The sequence below is a fragment of the Carassius carassius genome, chromosome 16 (assembly GCF_963082965.1).
Source record: "Carassius carassius chromosome 16, fCarCar2.1, whole genome shotgun sequence".
NCBI classification, from domain to species: Eukaryota; Metazoa; Chordata; class Actinopteri; order Cypriniformes; family Cyprinidae; genus Carassius; species Carassius carassius.
The window spans coordinates 31,477,501-31,501,342 of NC_081770.1; the positions used below are offsets into that span (position 1 = coordinate 31,477,501).

Below are 23,842 nucleotides of genomic sequence, written 5' to 3' on the forward strand. Positions count from 1 at the left end.
TACTAAGTTAAAACTAATTTAATTATTACTCATAGTAATAGATAATCATGATTTACCATGTGACTGAAGATTCAGGATTAAAGCTACTTTTCATATTTTGTGAACAATTATATTTTTATGATTGTATGCCAAATCACATTATTCAAACAAGACAAAATCAAACATTTGTGCAACGGGGCATTTTTACAGACACATCGGATGCAAATAAAACAGCTAAACTTTATCATTATTAGAGACAAAATTATAACAGTTTTTTTATATTTTATTATATGAAGTATTATTTTATATATATATACACACACATTTGAATTAAATAATTAGGGTCAGAATAATTCACCTTTGTTGCCTTTTCCACCTTCGTTCTGGTTTTGTGGTGTTTAGGAATCATGCCAACAAGTCATTGTTCATTTTGATGGATTAATGTCAGCGATTGCCCCTGCCCTCAAACAAAAACACTCCACAAAAACATTCCATTTTGCTCAAACACAACATTCACACAACTTGTGTTCACAATCCAAAGTCCATTGTAAAACATTGTAAAATGCGTTTAGCCACTTTGGCCCTCTATTACAAAGAGATATCAAAAACTGTAAGGTGCACTGTTCAGCTGCCTATGGATATTTCAAGTTTCAGGTAAAACTATTAAGGATGATGAGTCACTGCATTTCCTGTTTCGAAGGCAAGTATCCCTATTAGCATGGCTAAAACTTAAACTAAAACATATTTTGTATCTTTATACAGGAAAATATAATGAAGATGATGAAAATACTATAGAAGTTGGGAGTCTGTAATATTTATTATGTAGATAATATAAAAACAGTAAAATTATTGTTAATTTTTTTTGCTGTGATCAAAGCAAAGCACCTTTACTCCAGTCTTCATTGTCACATGAACCTTCAGAAATCGTTTTGATGTCTACCAAAGAAAAGCCAATTACAGAAGCATCTGTAATGAGATGACAACCATAATTTTATTTGATAATGTTTAATAAATCAACAAAAGTTAATAATTTGCATTGAGCAACCTTGTTTTAGATAAAACAAACTGAATTACCCACAGAAATTTGTCATCATGATTTACAATGTGACTGGAGATTCAGGATCAAAGCTGCTTCCTCATATACAGATGTATGGATGAAGTAGCTTTACTCCTGAATCCCCAGGAGATTGAACAGCTCAGATATCCAGCTCATCATTTGAAAGAAGGACTTTGGTGACTGGATAAATTTTAACTTAACTATAAATTTAATTGTCATTTAAAGTGTAACAAAGTTGGCCAAATAAAACATTATGCTTCTTCTGATTGGCTTGCTGGCATGTGGGGGATTTCATGCACAAAGAAAAAAAAAGTCAGTGAATCAATAAAAATATGTTGTTGCTTCCAGATCTTAATAACTGGAAATCACATTGTACATGATGCTAAATGAACTCGACTACATAAAAAAAACTGTAGCTGCATATTTTCATACTTCAAAATTGTTTCAAATTTTGAAAGTCCAATGAAAACATTTATCTTTTAAAAATTTTTGGAATAGACAAAGTCATGGGAATGTACACATTACTTGGCAACATGCTGGAGCAAAGTAATTTAAGTGATAATGTCTGAGGATAATTTTATCTTTGTCCTATTTTGTTGCATTTCATTTCATTTATTTTCTCTCTCTCTCTCTCTCTCTCTCTATAAAAAAAAAGAATTTGCACTTTTTTTGTTGTATAAACCTGATTCCAAAAAAGTTGGGACACTGTACAAATTGTGAGTGAAAAAGGAATGCAATAATTTACAAACCTCATAAACTTTTTACTATTTTATTCACAATAGAATATAGATAACATATCAAATGTTGAAAGTGAGACATTTTGAAATGTCATGCCAAATATTGGCTCATTTTGGATTTCATGATAGCTACACATTCCAAAAAATTTGGGACAGGTAGCAATAAGAGGCAGGAAAAGGTAAATGTAGATATAAGGAACAGCTGGAGGACCAATTTGCAACTTATTAGGTCAATTGGCAACATGATTGGGTGTAAAAAGAGCCTCTCAGTGTGGCAGTGTCTCTCAGAAGTCAAGATGGGCAGAGGATCACCAATTCCCCCAATGCTGCGGTGAAAAATAGTGGAGCAATATCAGAAAGGACTTTCTCAGAGAAAAACTGAAAAGAGTTTGAAGTTATTATCATCTACAGCGTATAATATCATCCAAAGATTCAGAGAATCTGGAACAATCTCTGTGCGTAAAAGTTCATGGCTGGAAAACCATACTGGATGCCCGTGATCTTCGGGCCCTTAGACGGCACTGCATCACATACAGGAATAATACTGTAATGGAGATCACAACATGGGCTCAGGAATACTTCCAGAAAACATTGTCGTTGAACACAGTCCACCGTGCCATTCACAGTTCCCGGCTAAAACTCTATAGATCAAAAAAGAGGCCATATCTAAACATTATCCAGAAGCGCAGGCATTTTGTCTGGGCCAAGGCTCATTTAAAATGGACTGTGGCAAAGTGGAAAACTCTTCTGTCGTCAGACAACCCAAGTTGTTATCAGCGCTCAGTTCAGAAGCATGCATCTCTGATGATATGGGGTTGCATGAGTGCGTGTGACATGGACAGATTACACATCTGGAAAGGCACAATCAATGTTGAAAGGAATATCCAAGTTCTAGAACAACATATGCTCCCATCCAGACGTTGTCTCTTTCAGGGAAGACCTTGCATTTCCCAACATGACAATGCCAGACCACATACTGCATCAATTACAACATCATGGCTGTGTAGAGGAAGGATCCGGGTACTAAAATGGCCAGCCTGCAGTCCCATAAAAAAACATCTCAGACCTAAGACAGTTAAGCAACTAGAAGCCTGTATTAGACAAGAATGGGACAACATTCCTATTCCTAAACTTGAGCAACTTGTCTCCTCAGTCCCCAGAGACTGTTAAAAAAGAAGAGGGGATGCCACATAGTGGTAAACATGGCCTTGTCCCAACTTTTTGAGATGTGTTGATGCCATGAAATTTAAAATCAACTTATATTTCCCTTAAAATGATACATTTTCTCAGTTTAAACATTTGATATGTCATCTATGTTGTATTCTGAATAAAAAAATTTAATTTGAAACTTCCACATCATTGCATTCTGTTTTTATTCACAATTTGTACAGTGTCCCAACTTTTTTTGCAATCGGGTTTGTATAAGAAGTGGTTTTATTTTCTATTGCATAACTATTTATTTCTCATTACCATTTATTTATTTATTTTTATTACTTTTATTTAATAATTACTATTCATTACTATTAATTATTCATTTATTATTTCTAAGGGTTTTACAGGTTTGTAAATCAGAATTAAAAAATTATGATATAAATGCCTTGCAATATAAGGTACCTTCCTTGGTAAGTAATTCAGTATGTACCTCGGTTTTGACATCACAGTTCAGTATGATTTCAGTACAGCAGGTTGAAAAAAAATAATAAACATTTTTCTTTTTTTTATTAAACAATGTTTAACAAAATTCCTCTTTCTTTAAATAAATTAAATTATAATAAAATGTTTCTTTAAATTTACCTCATAAAATAAATCTATAGACCTAAAAATCGATCTCAGCTTCTGCTTCTAAATAATAGGGAAACTTTTGACATTACCATAAGGTTACAATTAACAACAGAGCCCAAACTTAAATTTAATTACTATTTATTTTTAACTGTAATAATCAACACTCAAATTAAAATTGTGTATGTAAACAAGGAAATTGCACTCAATGCAATGCAGTTTTTAAACTAACTTCTAAATTATACAATTTCTATTTGTCATTACTTAAGTAATGTAAAGAGAAAGGGATGATCACCCTTTGTGCTGCCATCATAACTGAGGCATTTTTGTTTTTGTCTGAATTTCTGAAAAAAAAAAATATATATATATTATATATATATATATTGTCCGGTAAATTATTCAAAAAATTTCGGTACAAATACGTGTACCGTTACACCCCTATAATATACACAAAAAGGATACATATAAAGTCAGAAGTCTTGGTGTGTTTGAAGCTTTCAGAGTCACTGAGAGAAACTTCTCCAGTCTTTCCTTCAACTCTGGCGTCCAGGAATCCTATGATCCAGTAAAAACAGTAACATGTTAAAAACTCTTCTGCATCAAGCAAGTGTTCAATGTACATGAGGTCTGTCATACAGAATATTACTATTTTTCAAAATGCTACAATATGATGCACCCATAAGAAAATGCATCCTAGTATATGCTTTTCTAAGAACTAACCTGGTTTTCATAGATTTTTTTTGTTATGATTTTAATCAGCTGGTGTTTTGGAGACTTGTGTGTGTTGTACCTGGAAAAGCTCTTGGAAGGACGGATGTACTGTGGGATTGGGCACAAATGGCAGGGCGTAGAACGGCAGGAATTCAGTGGTCTGGCTCAGTACCGCCCCTCTGGTCTCCAGATAGTGTTTGAAATGTTTGATCCTGCTGTCAAACTCTCCTTTATCCTGTATTACACAAATATATTTTTACATTTAACAAAAAATTATTTGCATCTTGACCTGAAAGCTAATACCATGTCATTCAAATACTGATTCAAGTCATGTAATTGACTGAACGAGAAGTTTGCTTGAATATTTTACTTTATGAGGAGGACATCTGTTGGTCAAACAGAATACATGCATTGTAGATTTGTCTATTAAGTTAATTTAAAAAAGGTCATTTCATTACTATTCCCAAAAGTAAATGTACTTACGTGACTTCCTACAGGTGATTTCAGTGGGTATATTGTAAAATGAATTTGTAAGTAGAATTCCAGCTTCTGAGCTACTGGATCAAAATCCCGAATCTCTGGAGGAATAGTTTTAGCCCACAGCTCAGAGAATACCTTATAGTCGCCATCATTAAAAGAGCTGAGAAAATCGTCCTATTGTGGGAGAAAAAACAAACTATCAAGTAATGAATTAACTTTTAAGTTGCTTTTTATTTTTAAATATATTATTATTATAAATACAGAGTGGTTTGTAAATTCATACATAAAAAATTAATAAGTATATAAATGGTTTTTTTTCTGATAGCAATGTTGGGGACATTAAAGATAAAATTATATTATAATTATTTTAAGTATAAATATAACAAATCATATTAAGCAAATGACAGTCAGCGAAGGTGAGAGACAAACGTTCAACGTTGCTCAATGTTTTTTTAGAATGTAAATATTTATATACTACAGATTATATATAAATTATAAATATATTGCATGTGTTAACAAATTTCTGATATTTAAACTTCTAAACCTTTTAGGAAAAAAGAAATCTAAAATGCATGGCACGATGTTAATAATGAGTGCTGGGTACACTTATCTTGAATTTAAAAAACATTACTGTATATATAAAATTGATTACAATTATAATTTCTTATAAAAAAAAGTGCAAAAGTTCTGGGGTGCGTTCTCCGAAACTACCTTAACGCTACGTCGCTCTTAAGTTGTACCTTAAGAAGTACCTTATCGTTAATACGTGGTTTCCGAAACCTTCTTAGTTAAGTATACCTTCTGTAAGTCATGCGTTCGTAAGGTTGGTCTGGAACGCTCTTAGCTTTACCTTATCGCTGCTGACGGTTCATACCGCTAGTGGCCACCACTACACAAAAAGATTTTTTACATCGCAGTTTAATTACACATAGAAAATTTTATATGAACATTTAATATAAAATCTGATTTAGTAATAAAATTACATTTTTACTTTACTTTAAAATTATACACATAAAATACTTAAGTTGTTATAGCCTACACCCAGTGTATGGAAGTGTTTTCATTAATAAAGTTTCCATACACTAATGGTTGTTAGCTTTTTTAATTACTATCCTAAGGCACATCAGCTGGCGAACCATTTGACAGAAAAGGCTTAGGAGTCTATATAAAGAAAGATTAGTTTACACAAACTTTATAGCTATGGCAGCGAGACAGCGAGTACTTGTTTTAAATCAAAGACGGCGGCGTCCGCGGAGCCAGTTAGTGTATGTCAACTACTTTATAAGAGAGAACATTTTAGTCCACTGACTACCATGTCAGAAGAGACCATTGTAAAACATTTTGCCTGCCACGGGAGCAAATTCTGCAGCTCTTGCATCTTGTTGGCCCAGATTTGTCAAGACAAACTCGACGGAGCTACCCCCTCAGCCCCGAAATTCAGCAGCTGGCGGCTCTTCGTTGTTATGCCGTGGTGGAGTTTTCTGGAGGTTGTTGGGGATGGATATGGGCTGAGTAAGACCTCAGTGTGGCTGGGCGATCTCTTTTTGCGGACTTTTTTCCCCGACATAGTGAATGTCGGTATGTCTCTCATGTTTGCGCTTTTATTGAGGAAATCATCCAATTACACAAATGAGCGATTTACGCCAATAATGTGATACGGCTGGTGGATAATCAGCATACGTTGTGGAGAACATTAACAGACTTATGGCCGTGAGGGTTTGGGATTGTACACTTGCTAAATTATAAACACATACTCGTATTTATTTCTGCATGTACTTATTTCAATAAGCCCCAATAAATGCAGTTTGTACTATTTCTAAAACGCTTCTTTATAAAGAACATTGTTTTCTCAATACTTTACCTTTACCGCTGTGAAGGAAAGAGCGCACAATCGATCATCGAGGCGTTGATATCAACTTATTCAGCACCTCCACCATGGACAGCAACTGCTAAGGTCGAACTTAAGAAGGTTTACCTTAAGCAACATCCTAAGGTATAGTTCGGAGAACACACGTAGCAAAGGTATACCTGTAGTTAAGGTGTACCTTTTGAGTATTCGTAGCGCGCTAAGAGACAACGTTATCGGAGAACGCACCCCTGAACATTTCGAAAATCCAGCCAATAACATTAACAAAAAAAAAAAAGTAATTAAAGAGACTACTTAAAAGTTAAACTTTTTTTATATGTTTATACTAAAATGATTTTAAAACACTAACCTAAATAATATATATATATATATATATATATATATATATATATATATATATATATATATGGGCTGTGCGATTAATCGATATCGAAATAAAATCGTGATTTGAGTGTGCGCGATTTCTAAATCGCTTTATAGCAGACTGGGTAAAAAGATGAGAACAGACAATGATATAAATAGAAAGGTGCGAAAAGATTTAATATGATCTGAGCACGCGCATCTGGTTTTGTTAAAAGAGCAAAGAAAATCTGAGAGTCATGTTACAACATTTTGATAAAGCTCTCATTGGTTTTCTTTTGGAAATATGTTTCAGATTTATACTGAATGCATTTATGACTGTAAAGCATGTCTGTGTGTGTCAAAATCGTGATTAAAATCGAAATCGCAAAATTGATTAAAAAAAAATTGTGATAGGTTATTTTTGTCCATGTCGCACAGCCCTAATATATATATATATATATATATATAATTTTTTTTTTTTTCCTTTTTTGTGGCCTAGTGGTTAGAGAGTTTGACTCCTAACCCTAGGGTTGTGGGTTCGAATCTCAGGCCGGCAATACCACAACTTAAGTTCCTTGAGCAAGGCACCGAACCCCCAACTGCTCCCCGGGCGTTGCAGCATAAATGATGCCCACTGCTCCGGGTGTGTGTATGTGTGTGTTCACTGCTCTGTGTGTGTGTGCACTTTGGATGGGTTTAATGCAGAGCACAAATTCTGAGTATGGGTCACCATACTTGGCTGAATGTCACGTCACTTTTTGAATAAATGAGATCAGAAATCAATCTCACGTGAATGCCGATGGTTTTGGAGTCTCGCCATGAGTGTCCTGAACTTTTGAGGACAGTTTTTCCTTTGCGTCTGACTTCCTTTTCAAACACTTTCACAGTCTCTTCAAACTCAGCAAACTTCAGATACTGTAAATCGTTACATACTATGTCACTGTATGTCTATATCTTTGAAATATATAGATTTTTTTTTAAATAAATAAATAAAAGTTGTACGTAAGCTGACCTCGTTGATCATTGACAGCAGATCACTTTCACTTGCCAGGCCATCACCCATCTTTTCAGGTTTTCTGGAGCTCATTGATCCACAAACTAAAAAAAAAAAGTTATATATATATATATATATATATATATATACATACACACACACACACACACACACACACGGCCAAAAATATTGGCACCTTTGGTAAATATGATCAAAGGCGGCTGTGAAAATTCATCTGCATTGTTAATCCATTTGATCTTTAATTTAAAAATTTCACAAAAATGTATCCTTTCATTGGATAATAAGAATTTAAAATGTGGGGAAATATCATTATGAAATAAAGGTTTTTCTCAAATACTTGTTGGACCCAATTATTGGCACCCCTAGAAATTTTTATTAGTAAAATAACTCTATATATATTCCCAGTCATATTCACAATTTTGAGCATTCCAGCATGATTATAAACATGAAATTATCCAGCCATGGTTTCCTGTTTCACAGAAATATAAAGAGGAGGGAAAACCAAGCCCAAATTCCCTTAATCATCCATCAAAATGAGAAAAACCAAAGAATATATTTCTGATGTGCAGCAAAAGATAATTGAGCTTCACAAATTTGTGAAGTGGCTTTAAGAAAAGAGCTAGAGCAGTGAAAATTCCCATTTCCAGCATCAGGGCAACAATTAAGAATTTCCAACCAACAGAAAATGTTACGAAACTGCCTGGAAGAGGATGTGTGTCTGTATCGTCCTAATATGCAGTGAGGAGAGTTTGAGTAGCTAAAGACTCTCCAAGGGTCACAGCTGGATAATTGCAGACAATAGTTGAGTCTCGTGTCAGAAAACATTAAAAAGAAATTGTCAAACAGAACCTATATCAACACATGTTGTTTGGGAGGGTTAAAAGAATAATTCTCCTAGCTCATCCAACAACAAACTAAAGCATATTCAGTTATCAGCCAAGACTGGAACTTCAACTAGGACTGTCTTCTATGATCAGATGAAACTAAAAAAATGAGCTTTCTAGCAGCAAACACTCAAGATGGGTTTGGTGAACACAGAGATAAAAAGTACCCCATGTGTACAATTAAATATACTGCTGTATTTTTAATGTCGTGGGCCTATATTTCTGCTGGAGGTCCTGGACATCTTGTTTAGACACATGGCATCATGGATTCTATCAAATACAAACAGATAAAAAATCAGTGACTGACTCTGTTAGAAATCTTTTAATGGACCATGTTTAGATCTTCCAACCGTACCATAACCCAAACACAAACCTCAAAAACAACACAGAAATGGGTCACGGAGCTCAAAACCAAGCTTCTGCTATGGCCATTCCAGTCCACTGACCTGAACCCTACAGAAAATTAGAGGGTTGAACTGAAGAGGAGAGGCACCAACATGGAGCTGTGAATCTAAAGGGTCTGGAGAGATTCTGGATGAAGGAATGGTCTCTGATCTCTTGTCAGGTGTTCTCTAACCTCATCAGGCATTATAGGAGAAAATTTAGGCCTGTTAAACTGGCAAATGGAGGTTTCAAAAATTATTTAATAAAAGGGTGCCGTTAATTGTGGCCAATGTGTATTAGAGAAAAAAACAAACATTTATTTCATAATGACATTTCCCCCCATTTCAAATTCGTATTATCCAATGAAAGGATGCATTTTTGTGATTTTTTTTAAAATAAAAGATCAAAAGGATTAACAATGCAGATGAGTTTTCACAGCCTTCTTTGAACGCATTTTCCAAGGGTGCCAATATTTTTGGCCATGACTGTATATTAAAACTGCGATAATGAGACAGAAAATATCAGATCTCAAGATATAAATAAATACTAAATATCACTTGTTAACAACATTTTGGCTCGCTATGCTGCATATAATCATTGAAGAAATCAACACCAAACCCATCAAAACACATAAATTTGCTTTACAAATAATTAACTTGAGAGCCGTTTTATCTCCTTTCTTCTTCAGCTCCAAGCTAAATCTGGTAATGCAAAAATAAGCCACGCATATGCTGCTAAAAACACGACACGTGTTTATTTTAGTAAATAATGATGAGCCGCATAAACACGCGATATCATTTATAAATACAGTTGCGTTAGCTGCAGTGCGCGTGCTTGATAGCCAGTTTACAGTTTAAATATGACAACAGAACTCACCTCACCAACAATATTTCATTTACAACCGTCGCTGAACATATCTGATGAGTTTTATGTCAAATCCGTGGATATAGATAGGCTACTAAAGACGATTTTAGCCGGATAAACAGAAGCTGTTTGGCTAACTGTGATGTAACCATGAGGAAGACGCTTTCTCCTAGCAACTGCGACGGAACCGCCGGTTGCCAGATACATGTGTCGTAAATCTTTTGTAGTTTTACGTATGGTTAAATGTAGTCGTTTGTATTTTTAAATGTTTGTGTTGCTTATGACATGTGAGTTTCAAAAAAGGACATTATTGGTTTGTTTCTTGGAAGTAAATGAAATGATCATAACCTTAAATGGAATTATTTTTCGTTATTTTATGGTATTTCCCTGAAGCCTTCTAAAACGGAACAAAAAGCTAAGAACACAACAGACTTTTATTAGTCAATTTGATTATTCTAAGCATGGATTGAAATGTTCTTTTAATTTAAATTTGATAGTTTTATGTTTACTCAAAAATATACCCATCTCTGTTATTATTTATTGTAATTATTATTTTTATTATATTTTTTCGTTTATATATATTCAGGTTAAAAAAAGTAATTCATACAAAAGCAGAAATATTAAAATGTTATCTATTTATATATAATTTTACTCCCCGCTGATATTAAAATATTAAAACATGCAACGTTCCACCGTCGTAAACGCGAGCCATGACCCGGATGTAGTAGTAAATCACGTGGCCAGAGGTGAAGCACATTGTTTCGCGGCATGTTTCATATTTGTGTTGAATGAGAAGAAAGTTGTTGTTTTTCTGCACAGTTGATATTTCCTATATTTAACTGGAACGATCTTGCGCGCATTGTATCTGGAGAAAGTATGTAATATTTGCACAAATCGTTTATTTAATTGGTGATGTACTACTGTAACTGTTAGAATACGGTCAGAATGAGGTTTAATCGACATAATACTGAACGTTGTATGTTTTTAAAGCTAAACATAGTTTTATTTGACATTGATCTCTTTTTTTAAATTGGTTGTTACCAGGATAAGAGTTCAGTTGGTGTGTAAATGGCTGGAATTCTGTTCGAGGATATCTTCGATGTGAAGGATATCGATCCAGACGGGAAAAAGTTTGATAGAGGTGAGATGGTTTTTAGTATATTCATAAATATATACATGATAATTTAATATACATATTAAACAGTCTTGTAGAAAATACTCCCAATAATCTGGATATACAAAACAAGCTAAAAAGATAAAATAAAATATCTCTCTATATATACTATTTTCATAGTAACATTTACGTTAAAAGGCATGAAGATACTTATAATACTTAAAAATATTAATAAAATATAGAAAAAAATATTTATTTGTATCTTTTTAGCTCGTTTTGTGTACCTATCATTGGGATATATTTACATTGTTACATTAAATTATAATTTAAAAAAAAAAATGCATTAAAATGAAAACTTAAAACAAGACAAAGTAAAGGTTTAAATAATGAAAATCAATAGATTTAAACTTGCTTTTATGTTTTATTTTACTCATGCTAATTTACATATTCAGAAGTGTGTTCTTTTTTAATACATTAAAATACATAACTAACTTTTAAGTTTAAATAGAGGATTAGTTTTAATTGTATTTAGTAAAATATTTTAGTAATGTATTTTTTAAATGTAACTACTACTTTAAGAATCGATATTAAGGTAAACATATTATGAAATCACAGTAAAGGATTTTGATTGGGAGGCCCGTGATAGAAACATTTTAAATGGCATTTTAAAATCACTGATGGGATATAGCATGACCAAGAAATATCTCTTCACCAGTTTATTCGAATTCATTATTTCCTTATTTATCATTTTGCTTTCTGTTAAAAAAAATAATAATAATGAAATTCTACATCAGAAGTTCTAACTGTTTTTGCTTTGTTGTTTTTAGTGTCTCGTCTTCACTGTGAAAGTGAGTCTTTCAAAATGGACCTGATCCTTGACGTGAACATCCAGATTTATCCCGTTGATCTCGGTAAGTGATCGGTTTGCTCTTCAGTCGTGTTCCTGTTGTTGTTTTGATATGTTATCATCCTCATGATGGCGTATCGTTCGCTCAGGTGACAAGTTCAGACTGGTGATCGCCAGCACGCTGTATGAGGACGGGACGCCAGATGACGGGGAATACAACCCTCAGGATGACAGACCGTCCAGGTACACAAAACAATATACATATATAACCATAAAATAAATTATGAATAATAATGCAATGCAAAACATACTGCCACAACTGTTTTCCATATTTGATAATGATGATAAATGTTTCTTGAGCAGCAAATCTGCATATTAGAATGATTTCTGAAGATCATGTGACACTGAAGACTGGAGGAATGATGCTAAAAATACAGCTTTGATCATTTTATAGTACATTCACATAGAAAACCGCTATTTTAAATCATAATTTATGGTCTTTGTTGTTCTTTTGCAGGGCTGATCAGTTTGATTATGTCATGTATGGAAAGGTTTATAAGATTGAAGGAGATGAAACCTCAACAGAAGCGGCAACACGACTGTGAGTTTCTTTTCTTTTTTTTGTGCATATTCATTTATGTATTTATTTATTTGTTTGCTTGCATTAACATTTCTAAATACATGCAAATTTGACACATTATTCATTCATTCATGCATTTTTATTTGTGGGTGCCTTTCATGACACTCACCTTATCAAATCTCCCTATAACATCAATGTAACAACAGCAAACAAAGCAAACGACAAAATGCAATAAAACAGCAATTTAAAAGTGTGAAGATTGTCACTGTTAATGATGTCCTGGAGAAGGGCATTCCACAGATGAGGGGCAACATACAGTACAGACCAAAAGTTTGGACACACCTTCTCATTCAAAGAGTTTTCTTTATTTTCATGACTACTAAAATTGTAGATTCACACTGAAGGCATCAAAACTATGAATTAACACATGTGGGATTATATATGGAATTATATACATAACAAAAAAGTGTGAAACAACTGAAAATATGTCATATTGTAGGTTCTTCAAAGTAGCCACCTTTTGCTTTGATTACTGCTTTGCATACTCTTGGCATTCTCTTGATGAGCTTCAAGAGGTAGTCACCTGAAATGGTCTTCCAACAGTCTTGAAGGAGTTCCCCGAGAGATGCTTAGCACTTGTTGGCCCTTTTGCCTTCTGTCTGCGGTCCAGCTCACCCCTAAACCATCTCGATTGGGTTCAGGTCCGGTGACTGTGGAGGCCAGGTCATCTGGCGCAGCACCCCATCACTCTCCTTCTTGGTCAAATAGCCCTTGATGCCTTCAGTGTGACTCTACAATTTTCATAGTCATGAAAATAAAGAAAACTCTTTGAATGAGAAGGTGTGTCCAAACCTTTGGTCTGTACTGTAACTAAAAGCCCTGGACCCCATACTTCTGAGATAAACATGCGGTTGTTCAGCTTGACAGAGATGATGAAGGAAATACAGAGTTAGGCATATAGAGCTGGCTGTTGTTGGCATAGCAATGCAAATTAATTCCAAGCTTCCTAAAAATTTGTCCAACAATCATGAAAAATTAATGAATAAAAGAGGCCTCAAGACTGAGCCTTGAGGCACACCATCAGTAACAGGCGACAGCTCAGATCTGAAGTTGTACACAAACTAAATGTGCGACCAGAAATTATATGAACTAAACCAAGTCTAGTCTTAATCTAAAATGTTGCCTGGAGAATTTTATATTTGATATAATATTTTATTCGTATAATATTTTATTGTGATTTTACAAGGGTATAAAAAGAATTGGGGCCGGTTGTAGGCTGGTCGTAACTTTTTATATATTCCGTTATGAAAAGTGTAATGTAAAATGATTTATTTTCTACTATCATCACTGTTTTTAAACTGATTTGTGTATTTGTGTTTCTGCACAGATCTGCATATGTGTCTTATGGAGGTCTGCTGATGCGACTTCAGGGAGATGCTAATAATCTGCATGGTTTCGAAGTGGACTCCAGGGTCTATCTGCTTATGAAGAAACTTGCTTTCTGACTGTGTCTCCTGTCCTGTAGTTACACTCGCTTCTATGGACTGAGAAAACGGGATTTTTATTATTATCATTTCTTTCTTGTTTTTCTTTGAGGTTTTCCTGTTGTGGAAACTGATCTGGAAACTGTAGCCCATGGTAAATTACGTAACAAATAATATATATGTGGTTTTATATTCAAATCAAATGATTGCTCAGTTGTTAAACTACTTTCTCATTTCATCTAGTGCATGTGCACTGCTTTGGCCAAACGTATTGATTGAATCCCTGTAGAATCACATTAATGACATCAGAGACATTTTTTATTTTGTATGCTTCTTTTCTTTTAAACCGTGTATCAGTAAATGAGAAATTGTGTTTACTAGTAATAAGCTGTGGAGGCGCATATTAAGTCTGAAATACTCTCTCTAAGATGAGGGGGAGCTAGTAATTGAGACTTGGGGAATGATTCCAATGCATGCATATGTAATTTCATCCTGAGCCGTATGCATATAAGCAAATAAAAAAAATAACAGGCTAAGCAAAAAAACAGGAAAGACTGCATCCCAACATAAGTAAGAGTCCAGGTTTAATCTGATTTAAACTACATGAAGGCGGCTGTGTGAGGACTGTAACGCAAATCACAAGACCGCTCGAAGTCTGCAGTCCAGTGAGCTGCCTGGATGTAATATTTAACCCCCGATTATCTCTATAGTGTCCTACATGAAAGACTTTTACATTACAGTTCAAAGTATAGGACACTTTTTTGAATTGTAAACAAAAACGCATAAATAAATCAGGCCTTTTTTTTAAAAATCCAAAGATAGAAGATTATGGCGTATATATATATATATATATATATATATATATATATATATATATATATATATATATATATATATATATATATATATTAGTACAAGACATTGAATATATCAGTTTAGTAGATAGTCAAAATGATTGAATTTATGGGAGACATGGTGTACATGAATCTGAATTTTATATATATATATATATATATATATATATATATATATATATATATATATATATATATATATATATATATATATATATATATATATATATATATAATTAAGATTCCGTTATCGGTTGTGCGGTTTAAATAATGTTCTTGATAATTTAATCGAGCTTTTAATGTCTAATACCAAGGTGCAGGCGACCGGTAGTGACGCCAGAGAGTGTCAAAATCACGGCGTTCAAGTAAGTTCAAGCTCGTATTGTTTTAAACCGGACTGATGAGGTGTCTGCTGCTGACTGTTGAGAAAACCTGTCCGGGTTACATCACAGCGCCGCTGGTCCAGACCTGTGTCTGTAGAGCTGTAGTGTGCAGTATTCAGAGGGCGCTGCAGTAATTGGTCGCAGTGTCCTGATCATTACGAGCCGCGATAAAATGGGTCAAAATCTGTCTGTCGAGCCATAAATATCACAAAGAGTAAGATGGACTATAGACGCAAGAAGAGACTGACCTTCTTCACGATAGGACTGATCTTCTTACTGAGCGGGATCGAGTACGGTGAGTTACGCTGCTGATCTCCGTCTCAGTGTTCTAAACAATAGTTTACATTCGTTATACCACACTACTGGTGATAACTTTTACACATAGTGTAATACGAACTGTATATGGATGGTGTCAGAGGCTATTACCATAGCACAATTATTTGAACATACTAGTATTTACATAAGCAGTATGACATCACATCATTAACTCAATGTAAGTTAGGTGTTTTTTTTGTGCATTATTTTTATTATGTATTATACCAAATTATATCCACAGATATAAAATAATCATACAAATACTATGGTAAAAGTTTCAGTAGTTGGTAAAATTATTAACGAATTGCTTTGAAAATTTGAACTGGAATTTGAATTCCATAAACCACACACTCTACAGAATACTGAAATGGAATTTTAACTGATTTGAATGTGAATTAATCTGAATTAGAATTTGCCACACGTTCCAAAAAAATGATTAATTAGAATTTAATTTGATCTCGACTTTACCACAAGCTCTGCAAAATGTTGCACTGAAATTTAATTCGAACCAATATTTGAATCAAATCGACCCCGGAGTCCAAGATGTGAATTACACGTATCATTAATTTAATATACTATTCTCAATGCTTTAAGCCACTGGTACATGTTTTGTTATTAGTTTAATATTTTATTTGGACTCCACATAAATGTAAAAAAGATTTAAATAATAATAATCGAACATTAAGTAATAATGTAGCCAGATGTTTCAGTAGTCAATATAATTCTTGATGTAACTCCTCAATAACAATAATAACAAAGAGACTGTGTCACATTCATCACAAATGGATAACGTGATGTTGCTAATAACAGTGCTGGAATTGTTACTTGTTTATAATAAAACTCATCTTGTATGCGAGTCATTTTCCAACATGTCTGTCCCAGAATCGTTCTTTGTGCTCGGAGATTCTTAAGATTGTTTCAGAACAGTAAGTCACAGAGTTTCTCTGTTAATGAACTGCCATTAATCACTAATCTAACTAGCTATCAAGTTAATAGTTACAATACCCTCATACCAGATGTGTCCATAATGTATCAATGTATGTCTGATTTAATTTCAGCTGTGATTTTGCCCACAATATGGCGGTATCTGCAGACGTTTAATGCAGCACCGTACTTTCTTGGTCTCAGCCTATCAGCGTTCAGCTTCAGCGGGCTTCTCGCCGGGCCTTTGTTTGGCTTCTGGTCAGATCGCACATTCGCCACCAAAAAAATCATCCTGTTCGCCAATGTCTTTGAGATTGTTGGTAAGTTTGCACTTAAAGGAATGGTTCACCCAAAAATTATAAATGTGCTCACTCTCAGTCCATCCAAGATGTAGAGGAGTTTGTTACTTCATCAGAGAAATGTAGCATTAATGTACATCACTTACTCAACAATGGATTCTCTGCAGTGAATGGGTGCCATCAGATTGAAAGTCCAACAAGTTTATAATAATCCACATGTAATCCATATCACTCCAGTCCATGTCTCGTGAAGCCGAAAGCTGCTTGTTTATAAAAAAAACTAATCCATTCACTGCAGAGGATCCATTGCTGAGCAAGTGATGCAAAGCTACATTTCTCCAAATCGGATGAAGAAATCTACATCTTGTATGATTTAGTCATGTAAATGAAGGCTCTTTATGTCTGTTTTTAGGTAACTTCATGTATTTTATGGGATACTCCAAATGGTTATTGCTCTGCAGTCGTCTAGTCGCAGGTGAAGTTTCGGTCTAATTCTTTAAGGTTATGTCTATTTTAGTGTTTTAACCAGTTTCTAATGCTATAGGTATTGGCACTGGCGCGGGATCATCGATCTTTGGCTTCTTGACGAGAAATACAGCCCCTGAGGATCGTTCGACTGTTTTCGCTGCAGTTATGGCCTGCCGTCAAGCTGGGCTTCTCATTGGTCGGTGAAAAATAAATTAGCAGACCATGCATGAAAACTTTTATTGTGCAATAAACATTTCAGTAGTCGATACCTGTTTATATTCAGCAAATGTTTTAATGTTGGACTTAAAAAGTTTTTTTTAAATACAATAGAGAAATAATTATATGACATCTTCAATTCGCTGTATTTAATTTAGTTCATACTTTGTTTTTTGCGTTGTCTTTTAGGTCCTGCATTCAATATCTTTCTCAGACTCTGTGACTTCCAGATCGGACCTTTTACAGTGAACAAATACACTTCCCCGGGGGTGAGATCATGAAGATTTCATGTCGACGTTGTTTGAAGCAACCTGAAACGTACAATAAACAGTATATTTGTTGTGTTTCAGCTCTTCATGTGCCTGCTGTGGATCCTTCTTCAGTTTGTAGTCCTGTTCATGTACTGGGACTTCACTCCTCAAGAGGAAACACGTCAGAGGAATGGAGTGGAGCGGGAGGAGGTGGAGCAGGAGGAAGAGGAGGGAAAACCTTTAGTTGGGCCCAACGAGCTCACTGGCTCATACGGGACGGTCACCAGCGTCAAGTCCAGAACCTCTTCAGTGGCCAACGGAGATGTGACCCATGATTCCCCTCCGCCTTCACCTCCCCCTGAGGAGGTCAGCTCCAGTCCCTTCAAGAACTTCAGTGCCAGCAGAGGTGAGCGCAAAATCACAGACTTTCAAAATCTGGATAACGGGAATTCAAAGAAACCGCTGACTAGAAAAGAGATGTTGTGAGTTCAAGTTTCCTTTGTCTTCGAAGCGTAACAAGCTGTTTGTGCAAAGATAAGATCCCTAAAGATACAAAGAAGTCTCAAACCCAAAGACATCTTCTTTATAAAAGTTAAGGCTTGTCCAAGTCCTCCTAAAATTCCTTGTTTAAACACGCCCCCACATGTCTACATCACTGTGTGGGGAGATTTGCATAACGCCACCCAAATGTTCACGCAAAGAAAGAAGACATGACTTTTCTTCTCGCTGTGGTATTGTTGCTTCCTGTGCTGTGTTTCCAAATATGGTAAGGGGTGTAACATTTCCATAACACACTTGATGTATTCAGCCAATCACAATGCAGTGAATAGCTGGCCAATCAGAACACACCTCGCTTTTCAGAACGATGAGCTTTGTAAAAATCAACGCATTTCAGAAAGGTGAGGCAGAGAGCAGCAACAAATATTTACAATATGTGGAATTTAATGTTGTTGTTTTTTTAACCTTAAACCACGTAAAGACATTGCATTACACAAGTAATGTTATTTTTAGCATCGTCATATGACCCCTTTAAGGAAGCCTTGTTAGCTGAAAATAGGACATATTTTGTGTCTTATTACAAAATGTGTTAACAATACTGGAATAGAAGGTGATTTTCAGCTTAACCGATTGAAATTTAAAAATACTTTATGCTATTAAAATTTTATTTATTTTTTAATTCAATATAGTAAGTAAACCGTGCAACTTCTTAGTAAACTGATAGGATTGCCATAAAATTTGTTGTTAGACTTAGCTGCTTTATTTAAAAAACACTTTTCTTAAAACCTTCACTTATAAGATGCTTGTTCAGATGAGTTCACTTTATATAAACCAAATCTGGAAACCTAGTGTTTTCTGACTGATCTAATAAAAACAGGTGATTGTACTCTAAATTGACTCTATGGAAATGAGTTTGGTTTGAAACCTGTGAGTTTCATTGTTTCTTCTTCCAGAGTTCATCAGAGAGGAGGTGGTTGTGCTGTTGGCTGCTCAGTTTATCACACTGTTTAATCAGACAGCTCTGGAGGTGAACACACACACACACACACACACACACACACACCTAAAGTAGCAGGTTTGGCAAAATTAAGAATTTAATAACTGACACTGTTAGTTCATGTGTTGGAATTTAAATTGAATAGGCCACACTTGCCAACAAATGTTAATGAATTTGGATGAATTTTGACTTGATTTGAATTGGATTTGAATTAAATTTTTCACACACTCCACAGAATGTTGGATTGGAATTTGAATTGGAATTGAATTTGATTTGATTTTAAATTGCCGCACTATTCAGAATGTTGAATGGGAATTTAAATAGATTTGAATTTGAATTTAAATTAGAATTGGTTTGATTTGATTTGGTAATTGAATTGAATTTGCCCTAAACTTTACAGAATGTTGAATTGGATTTTGAATTAATCGAAATTGGAACTGAAATTGACTTGATTTGATTTGGAATTTGAATTTGAAATACAATTCACAGAAGGTTAATTTGGAATTTGAATTTAAATTTGCCGCACATTCTATAAAAGTTTAAATCGGAATTCAAAACAATTTGGTTTTCAGTTGATTTTATTTGGAACTTGAATTAATTTAAATTTGAATTAAATTGCATTCACTGCATGCACAGAGGATTTTGAACAAATATTTGAATTACCCACTCACAATAAGATTTCTAATTTAAATGAAATTAATTCTGATAATTTAATTTAGATATTACATTTTGCGGCAAACCTGAAAATTGTCATCATGCCTTCAAAACAAATTTTACTTCCATCACCAAGTCTTCCACATTTTTTTTTTCAAGTTTTTCCCATAGAATTAAAGTTAATTTATTACAAATAATGAAACATATTTAAATTAAATGCTACATATAGGTAAGATTTAAAACATTTAAATTATTACATTTTTGTTTCTTCTTACCTAAATTAAAATTTGAAGTACAATTCTGCTTCCAATTTCTTTATTCAGTTAAAATGCAGGAATTGTTTTGGAGAATAAAATGCATTTACATTTATATCTGGCGGAAATCACTTGCACTGCTTCGTTTGACAAATGACAAATTTCCATATTTCCAAAGTGCCATATTTAGTTTGATAATATCCTTCCTCTAGACGATGGTGACTCCTCTGACGCAGAAGTTCTTTAACTTTGGCGAGTTGGAGAACAGCATCATGTACTGTCTGTGTGGCGTCGAGGTGATCGCTGGCTTCCTGTTTGTTCGCTGGCTGAGCAAGCGTGTGGCGGAGCGAGTGGTGCTGGCCGTCGGCCTCATCCTCTGCAATATCTCCTGTGTCTGGTGCCTGATCTTCCTGGCCAATCCTCAGGGTAAGAAAGAACACAAAGAAACTCTGGATGCTGTGCTCATAAGCTCTAAAATCCCTCACGGCTCACAAATGTTTCTTTGGTTCAGGTGGATTCGCGTGGCAGCTGGCGGAGTTCATCATAGGTGTTTTCCTTCAGGTCCTGGGCCTTCCTTTTGTGGCAGTCGCCCAGGTGTCTCTCTTCTCCAAAATTACATCAGAGAAGACGCAAGGTTTGTCCTAAGAACATAGTAGCAGCTTACCATGTGTCTACAAACAAGTCAAAACACTTGAGGCATGCTCACATTTACCATTCTTTAGCAAAATCTGTAGCTAATCTGAATAAAAAATTAAAAAAGTGCCTGTATACCTCTTTTCTCTCAGAATTGTGTGATATATCTTGCAATTCTGACCTTTGTTTTCTCACAACTCAGACTTTTTCTCGCAATTCTGAATTTTTCCTCGCAATTGCAAGTTTATATCTCGCAATTCTGACAATTAATTTTTTTCTTCCAATCCTGACTATTGTCGCAACTGCAAGTTTATATCTTTGAAGTTATGACTTTTTCTGACAATTCACTTTTTCCTCACAATTATGACTATTTCTTGCAATTCTTTCTACTCACAACTTTCTCAAAGTTCACCTTTCTCACAATTGACTTTTTTCTTGCAACTATGACTTTTTCTGACATTTTACTTTTTTGCCACGCAATTCTGCTCTTTTCAAAAAATGTAGGCTTTTTTCTCGCAATTATACATTTTTCTGACAGTTCACTTTTTCCTCGCGATTCTTACTTTCTCCCAATTCTGACCATTTTTCTTGCATTCTTTTCTCTCGCATTTGACTATTTTCTCAATTTAAACTCAATTTATTACTTGTGTTTTCTATTTCAAGTTTACATTTCTGACTTTCTCGTAATTCTGACTTTATTCTGGCAATTCTGACCTAGTAAGTTTATATCTTGCGATTCTGACTTTCTTTTCATAATTGTGAACAGTTTTATTCAGTGGTGGAAACAAGCTTCCCTAGTGATCGCACCTTTGTGCAAAAATAACTTTCTGACTTTCTTTTCATAATTGTGAACAGTTTTTACAGTTTTATTCAGTGGTGGAAACAAGCTTCCCTAGTGATCGCACCTTTGCGCAAAAATAACTCTCAGGCTTTTTCAACTTTTAGGAGAGGCTTTGTCAAGTGACATACAAAGCAACAAACATTTCTAGTTTTTCTGGTTTCCAAGTCCGTGTTTGCTGAAGCTCAGGCCTGTGTTTGTTCAGGGTTCAGTCAGGGGATTCGGCGCTCTGTCGGAGGACTGGCCACCATTCTCGGGCCTCTCTGGGCGGGTGGTCTGACCTTTAACCTGTACGTAATGCTGGGGCTGATGATGGGTCTGCTGGCCCTACTCACGGTGAGTCCAGATGCACACGTGTGACTGTGAGCTAGTGCACACATGAGAGTATGAAAACACTCGGAGACATCTCTGTGATTGACAGATCATGATGGTGGTGTCGTATGAGCGGCTGGTGGCGCCCGAAACTGTAGACCGTCCCACAGGAACCGAGTCTGAAGACTGACGCAGGTAATCAAAGAATGAACATAAGACTGAAGCATACTTGGTGCTTTTAGAACTGACATCTAGCATACTGCTTACTAGCATACTGTAATGCTTACTGTACTGCTAAACCGTAATGCGTAGAGACCTGAAACTTTGAGGGATGGTACAGTAGTACAATTACCTTCTGCAACATTACAGAGGCTAGGCTATAGGGGGCGCTACAGCGCTCGAAAGAACGAAATCGCTCTGAACTATTAATCCATCAGTCTCAGGCTCAAGTGTCTTATGTCGCTGGAATGGAGTGGCAAAATATTCTGCTCTTTTGGATTTTCACTCCAATCAGAACCAAACCAGTGCAGAATAATTCTCTGGAGAGTGAATAGCAATAAAAAAACAAGTTTAGTTTTCGATTTCCCTTGTCAAAGGGACACTGAAACGTTTGAAAGGGGCGGAGGCCACTTTTACAAAATTGGCTTTAATTTTTCAACAAGATGAGATATTTACACCAAACTAGATATGCATATGTAACACCTCAATCTGAGGTCACATGAGAAAAATCAGAGTCTAGCCACTGTGTGGCGCTATAACAGGACAAAAATATAAAATGACTACAACTGCATCTGTTTGTCGACCAAATCGTTTGTTTGCTTAAAAGCTTTAAAGTGCTTGAACCCCAGTCATCACGGCTTGCAGCGATGTTTTATTGTTGTATGTTTGTGCGTGAATATATATTATGGCAAGGTTATTATTCAACAGTGCTCTTTCCTTGTTTGTAGGTTTGCCATCAACTAGTTTGTGCTGTTGTCAGTGAGCTGAATCTGATACTGAATCATTTGACTCAATAAATCTTGAGAAATCCATCTAGGTTTGACTCCAGCTGATCTGGATTCACTGCAGCAAATGAAATGAATGCAGTGAATGGAGACGTCAGGAGCGGGTAAGACCAACATAGCAAGCAGAATGAGAAAAGCAAGCGCGAGGCCGATGGATAAATCTCTGGATGTCTTCATCTCTGCGCTGTGCAGAGCTTTGATCAGGGCCAAGACTCTTTAAAAGGACGTTTCTACTTTATTTCCTGTGGAAATTCCTGTAGAGGAGATGTTTTAGGACTAAGAACGAAAGGCCACAATCCGAGGGAAAATCCATTCATGTACGTTATAATGCTTTTATTTTACCATAATAAAGAGATTAATGCATTTAGTTTAGGACTATATATATATATATATATATATATATATATATATGTTGCTGACTGATTATTTTGTGTTTTTGAAGTGATGCTGAGGCTGTTTGTGTTAGAAAGCTTTAGGATTGTGTTTTAAATTTTTATTTTTTTTGTCTTCAACTTTAAAGGATTGCTGCTACTTGCAAAAATTATATATATATATATATATACAACCTTATGCCCAAAGTACCAGAGCTGCATTAATATAAATTATAATTAAGACAATACATAACCCCATCACGTTTCAGTAAATGTGTCTTGCAACTCTTGACCTTTCTGCCACAATGAAAAAATAAAATGGGTTAACTGAGACTTTTTATTTCATATTTCTGACTTTTGTCTATTTACTATTGTCATTTTGCATTATTGATACAATATTTTACAATAGCTTCTTTGACACAATCTGTATTGTTAAAAACACTATAT

The 23,842-nt window shown here is 34.9% G+C and overlaps 3 protein-coding genes across 5 annotated transcripts in view; 2 read left to right on the forward strand and 1 right to left on the reverse strand.

The window, feature by feature from the left end:
• The window catches only part of LOC132160131 (lisH domain-containing protein ARMC9), a 53,688-nt gene extending 43,405 nt beyond the window's left edge, over positions 1 to 10,283 (reverse strand). Inside the window, exons 1-7 of the mRNA XM_059569848.1 lie at positions 10,112 to 10,283; positions 7,965 to 8,050; positions 7,742 to 7,867; positions 4,747 to 4,917; positions 4,343 to 4,498; positions 4,015 to 4,107; positions 338 to 362 (exon numbers count right to left, since the gene is read on the reverse strand). Of these exons, the coding sequence (XP_059425831.1) occupies positions 338 to 362; positions 4,015 to 4,107; positions 4,343 to 4,498; positions 4,747 to 4,917; positions 7,742 to 7,867; positions 7,965 to 8,039 (646 nt within the window). The 5' untranslated portion in view covers positions 8,040 to 8,050; positions 10,112 to 10,283. The remainder of the gene's footprint in view (positions 1 to 337; positions 363 to 4,014; positions 4,108 to 4,342; positions 4,499 to 4,746; positions 4,918 to 7,741; positions 7,868 to 7,964; positions 8,051 to 10,111) is intronic.
• Positions 10,284 to 10,809: 526 nt separating this feature from the next.
• polr2h (RNA polymerase II, I and III subunit H) lies at positions 10,810 to 14,485 on the forward strand. Of its 3 annotated transcripts, none has more exons than XM_059568755.1 (6): positions 10,810 to 10,845; positions 11,144 to 11,240; positions 12,041 to 12,124; positions 12,210 to 12,303; positions 12,578 to 12,661; positions 14,028 to 14,485. In XM_059568755.1, exons 2-6 carry the CDS (start codon positions 11,168 to 11,170, stop codon positions 14,143 to 14,145), a joined length of 453 nt encoding a protein of 150 aa, XP_059424738.1. In that variant the 5' UTR covers positions 10,810 to 10,845; positions 11,144 to 11,167; the 3' UTR covers positions 14,146 to 14,485. The 3 variants fall into 3 exon arrangements, with proteins under 3 accessions (XP_059424738.1, XP_059424737.1, XP_059424739.1); XM_059568754.1 differs by having other exon boundaries at positions 10,835 to 10,973; XM_059568756.1 differs by lacking the exon at positions 10,810 to 10,845 and adding an exon at positions 10,852 to 10,977 and having other exon boundaries at positions 11,152 to 11,240.
• A 957-nt stretch (positions 14,486 to 15,442) lies between these two features.
• Positions 15,443 to 23,424, forward strand: mfsd8l1 (major facilitator superfamily domain containing 8-like 1). Its single transcript, XM_059568757.1, has 12 exons — positions 15,443 to 15,656; positions 16,735 to 16,920; positions 17,312 to 17,374; positions 17,444 to 17,563; positions 17,773 to 17,852; positions 17,934 to 18,240; positions 19,286 to 19,359; positions 20,450 to 20,663; positions 20,749 to 20,871; positions 21,914 to 22,044; positions 22,130 to 22,215; positions 22,968 to 23,424. Exons 1-11 carry the CDS (start codon positions 15,581 to 15,583, stop codon positions 22,208 to 22,210), a joined length of 1,455 nt encoding a protein of 484 aa, XP_059424740.1. The 5' UTR covers positions 15,443 to 15,580; the 3' UTR covers positions 22,211 to 22,215; positions 22,968 to 23,424.
• The last annotated feature ends 418 nt before the right edge of the window (positions 23,425 to 23,842 follow it).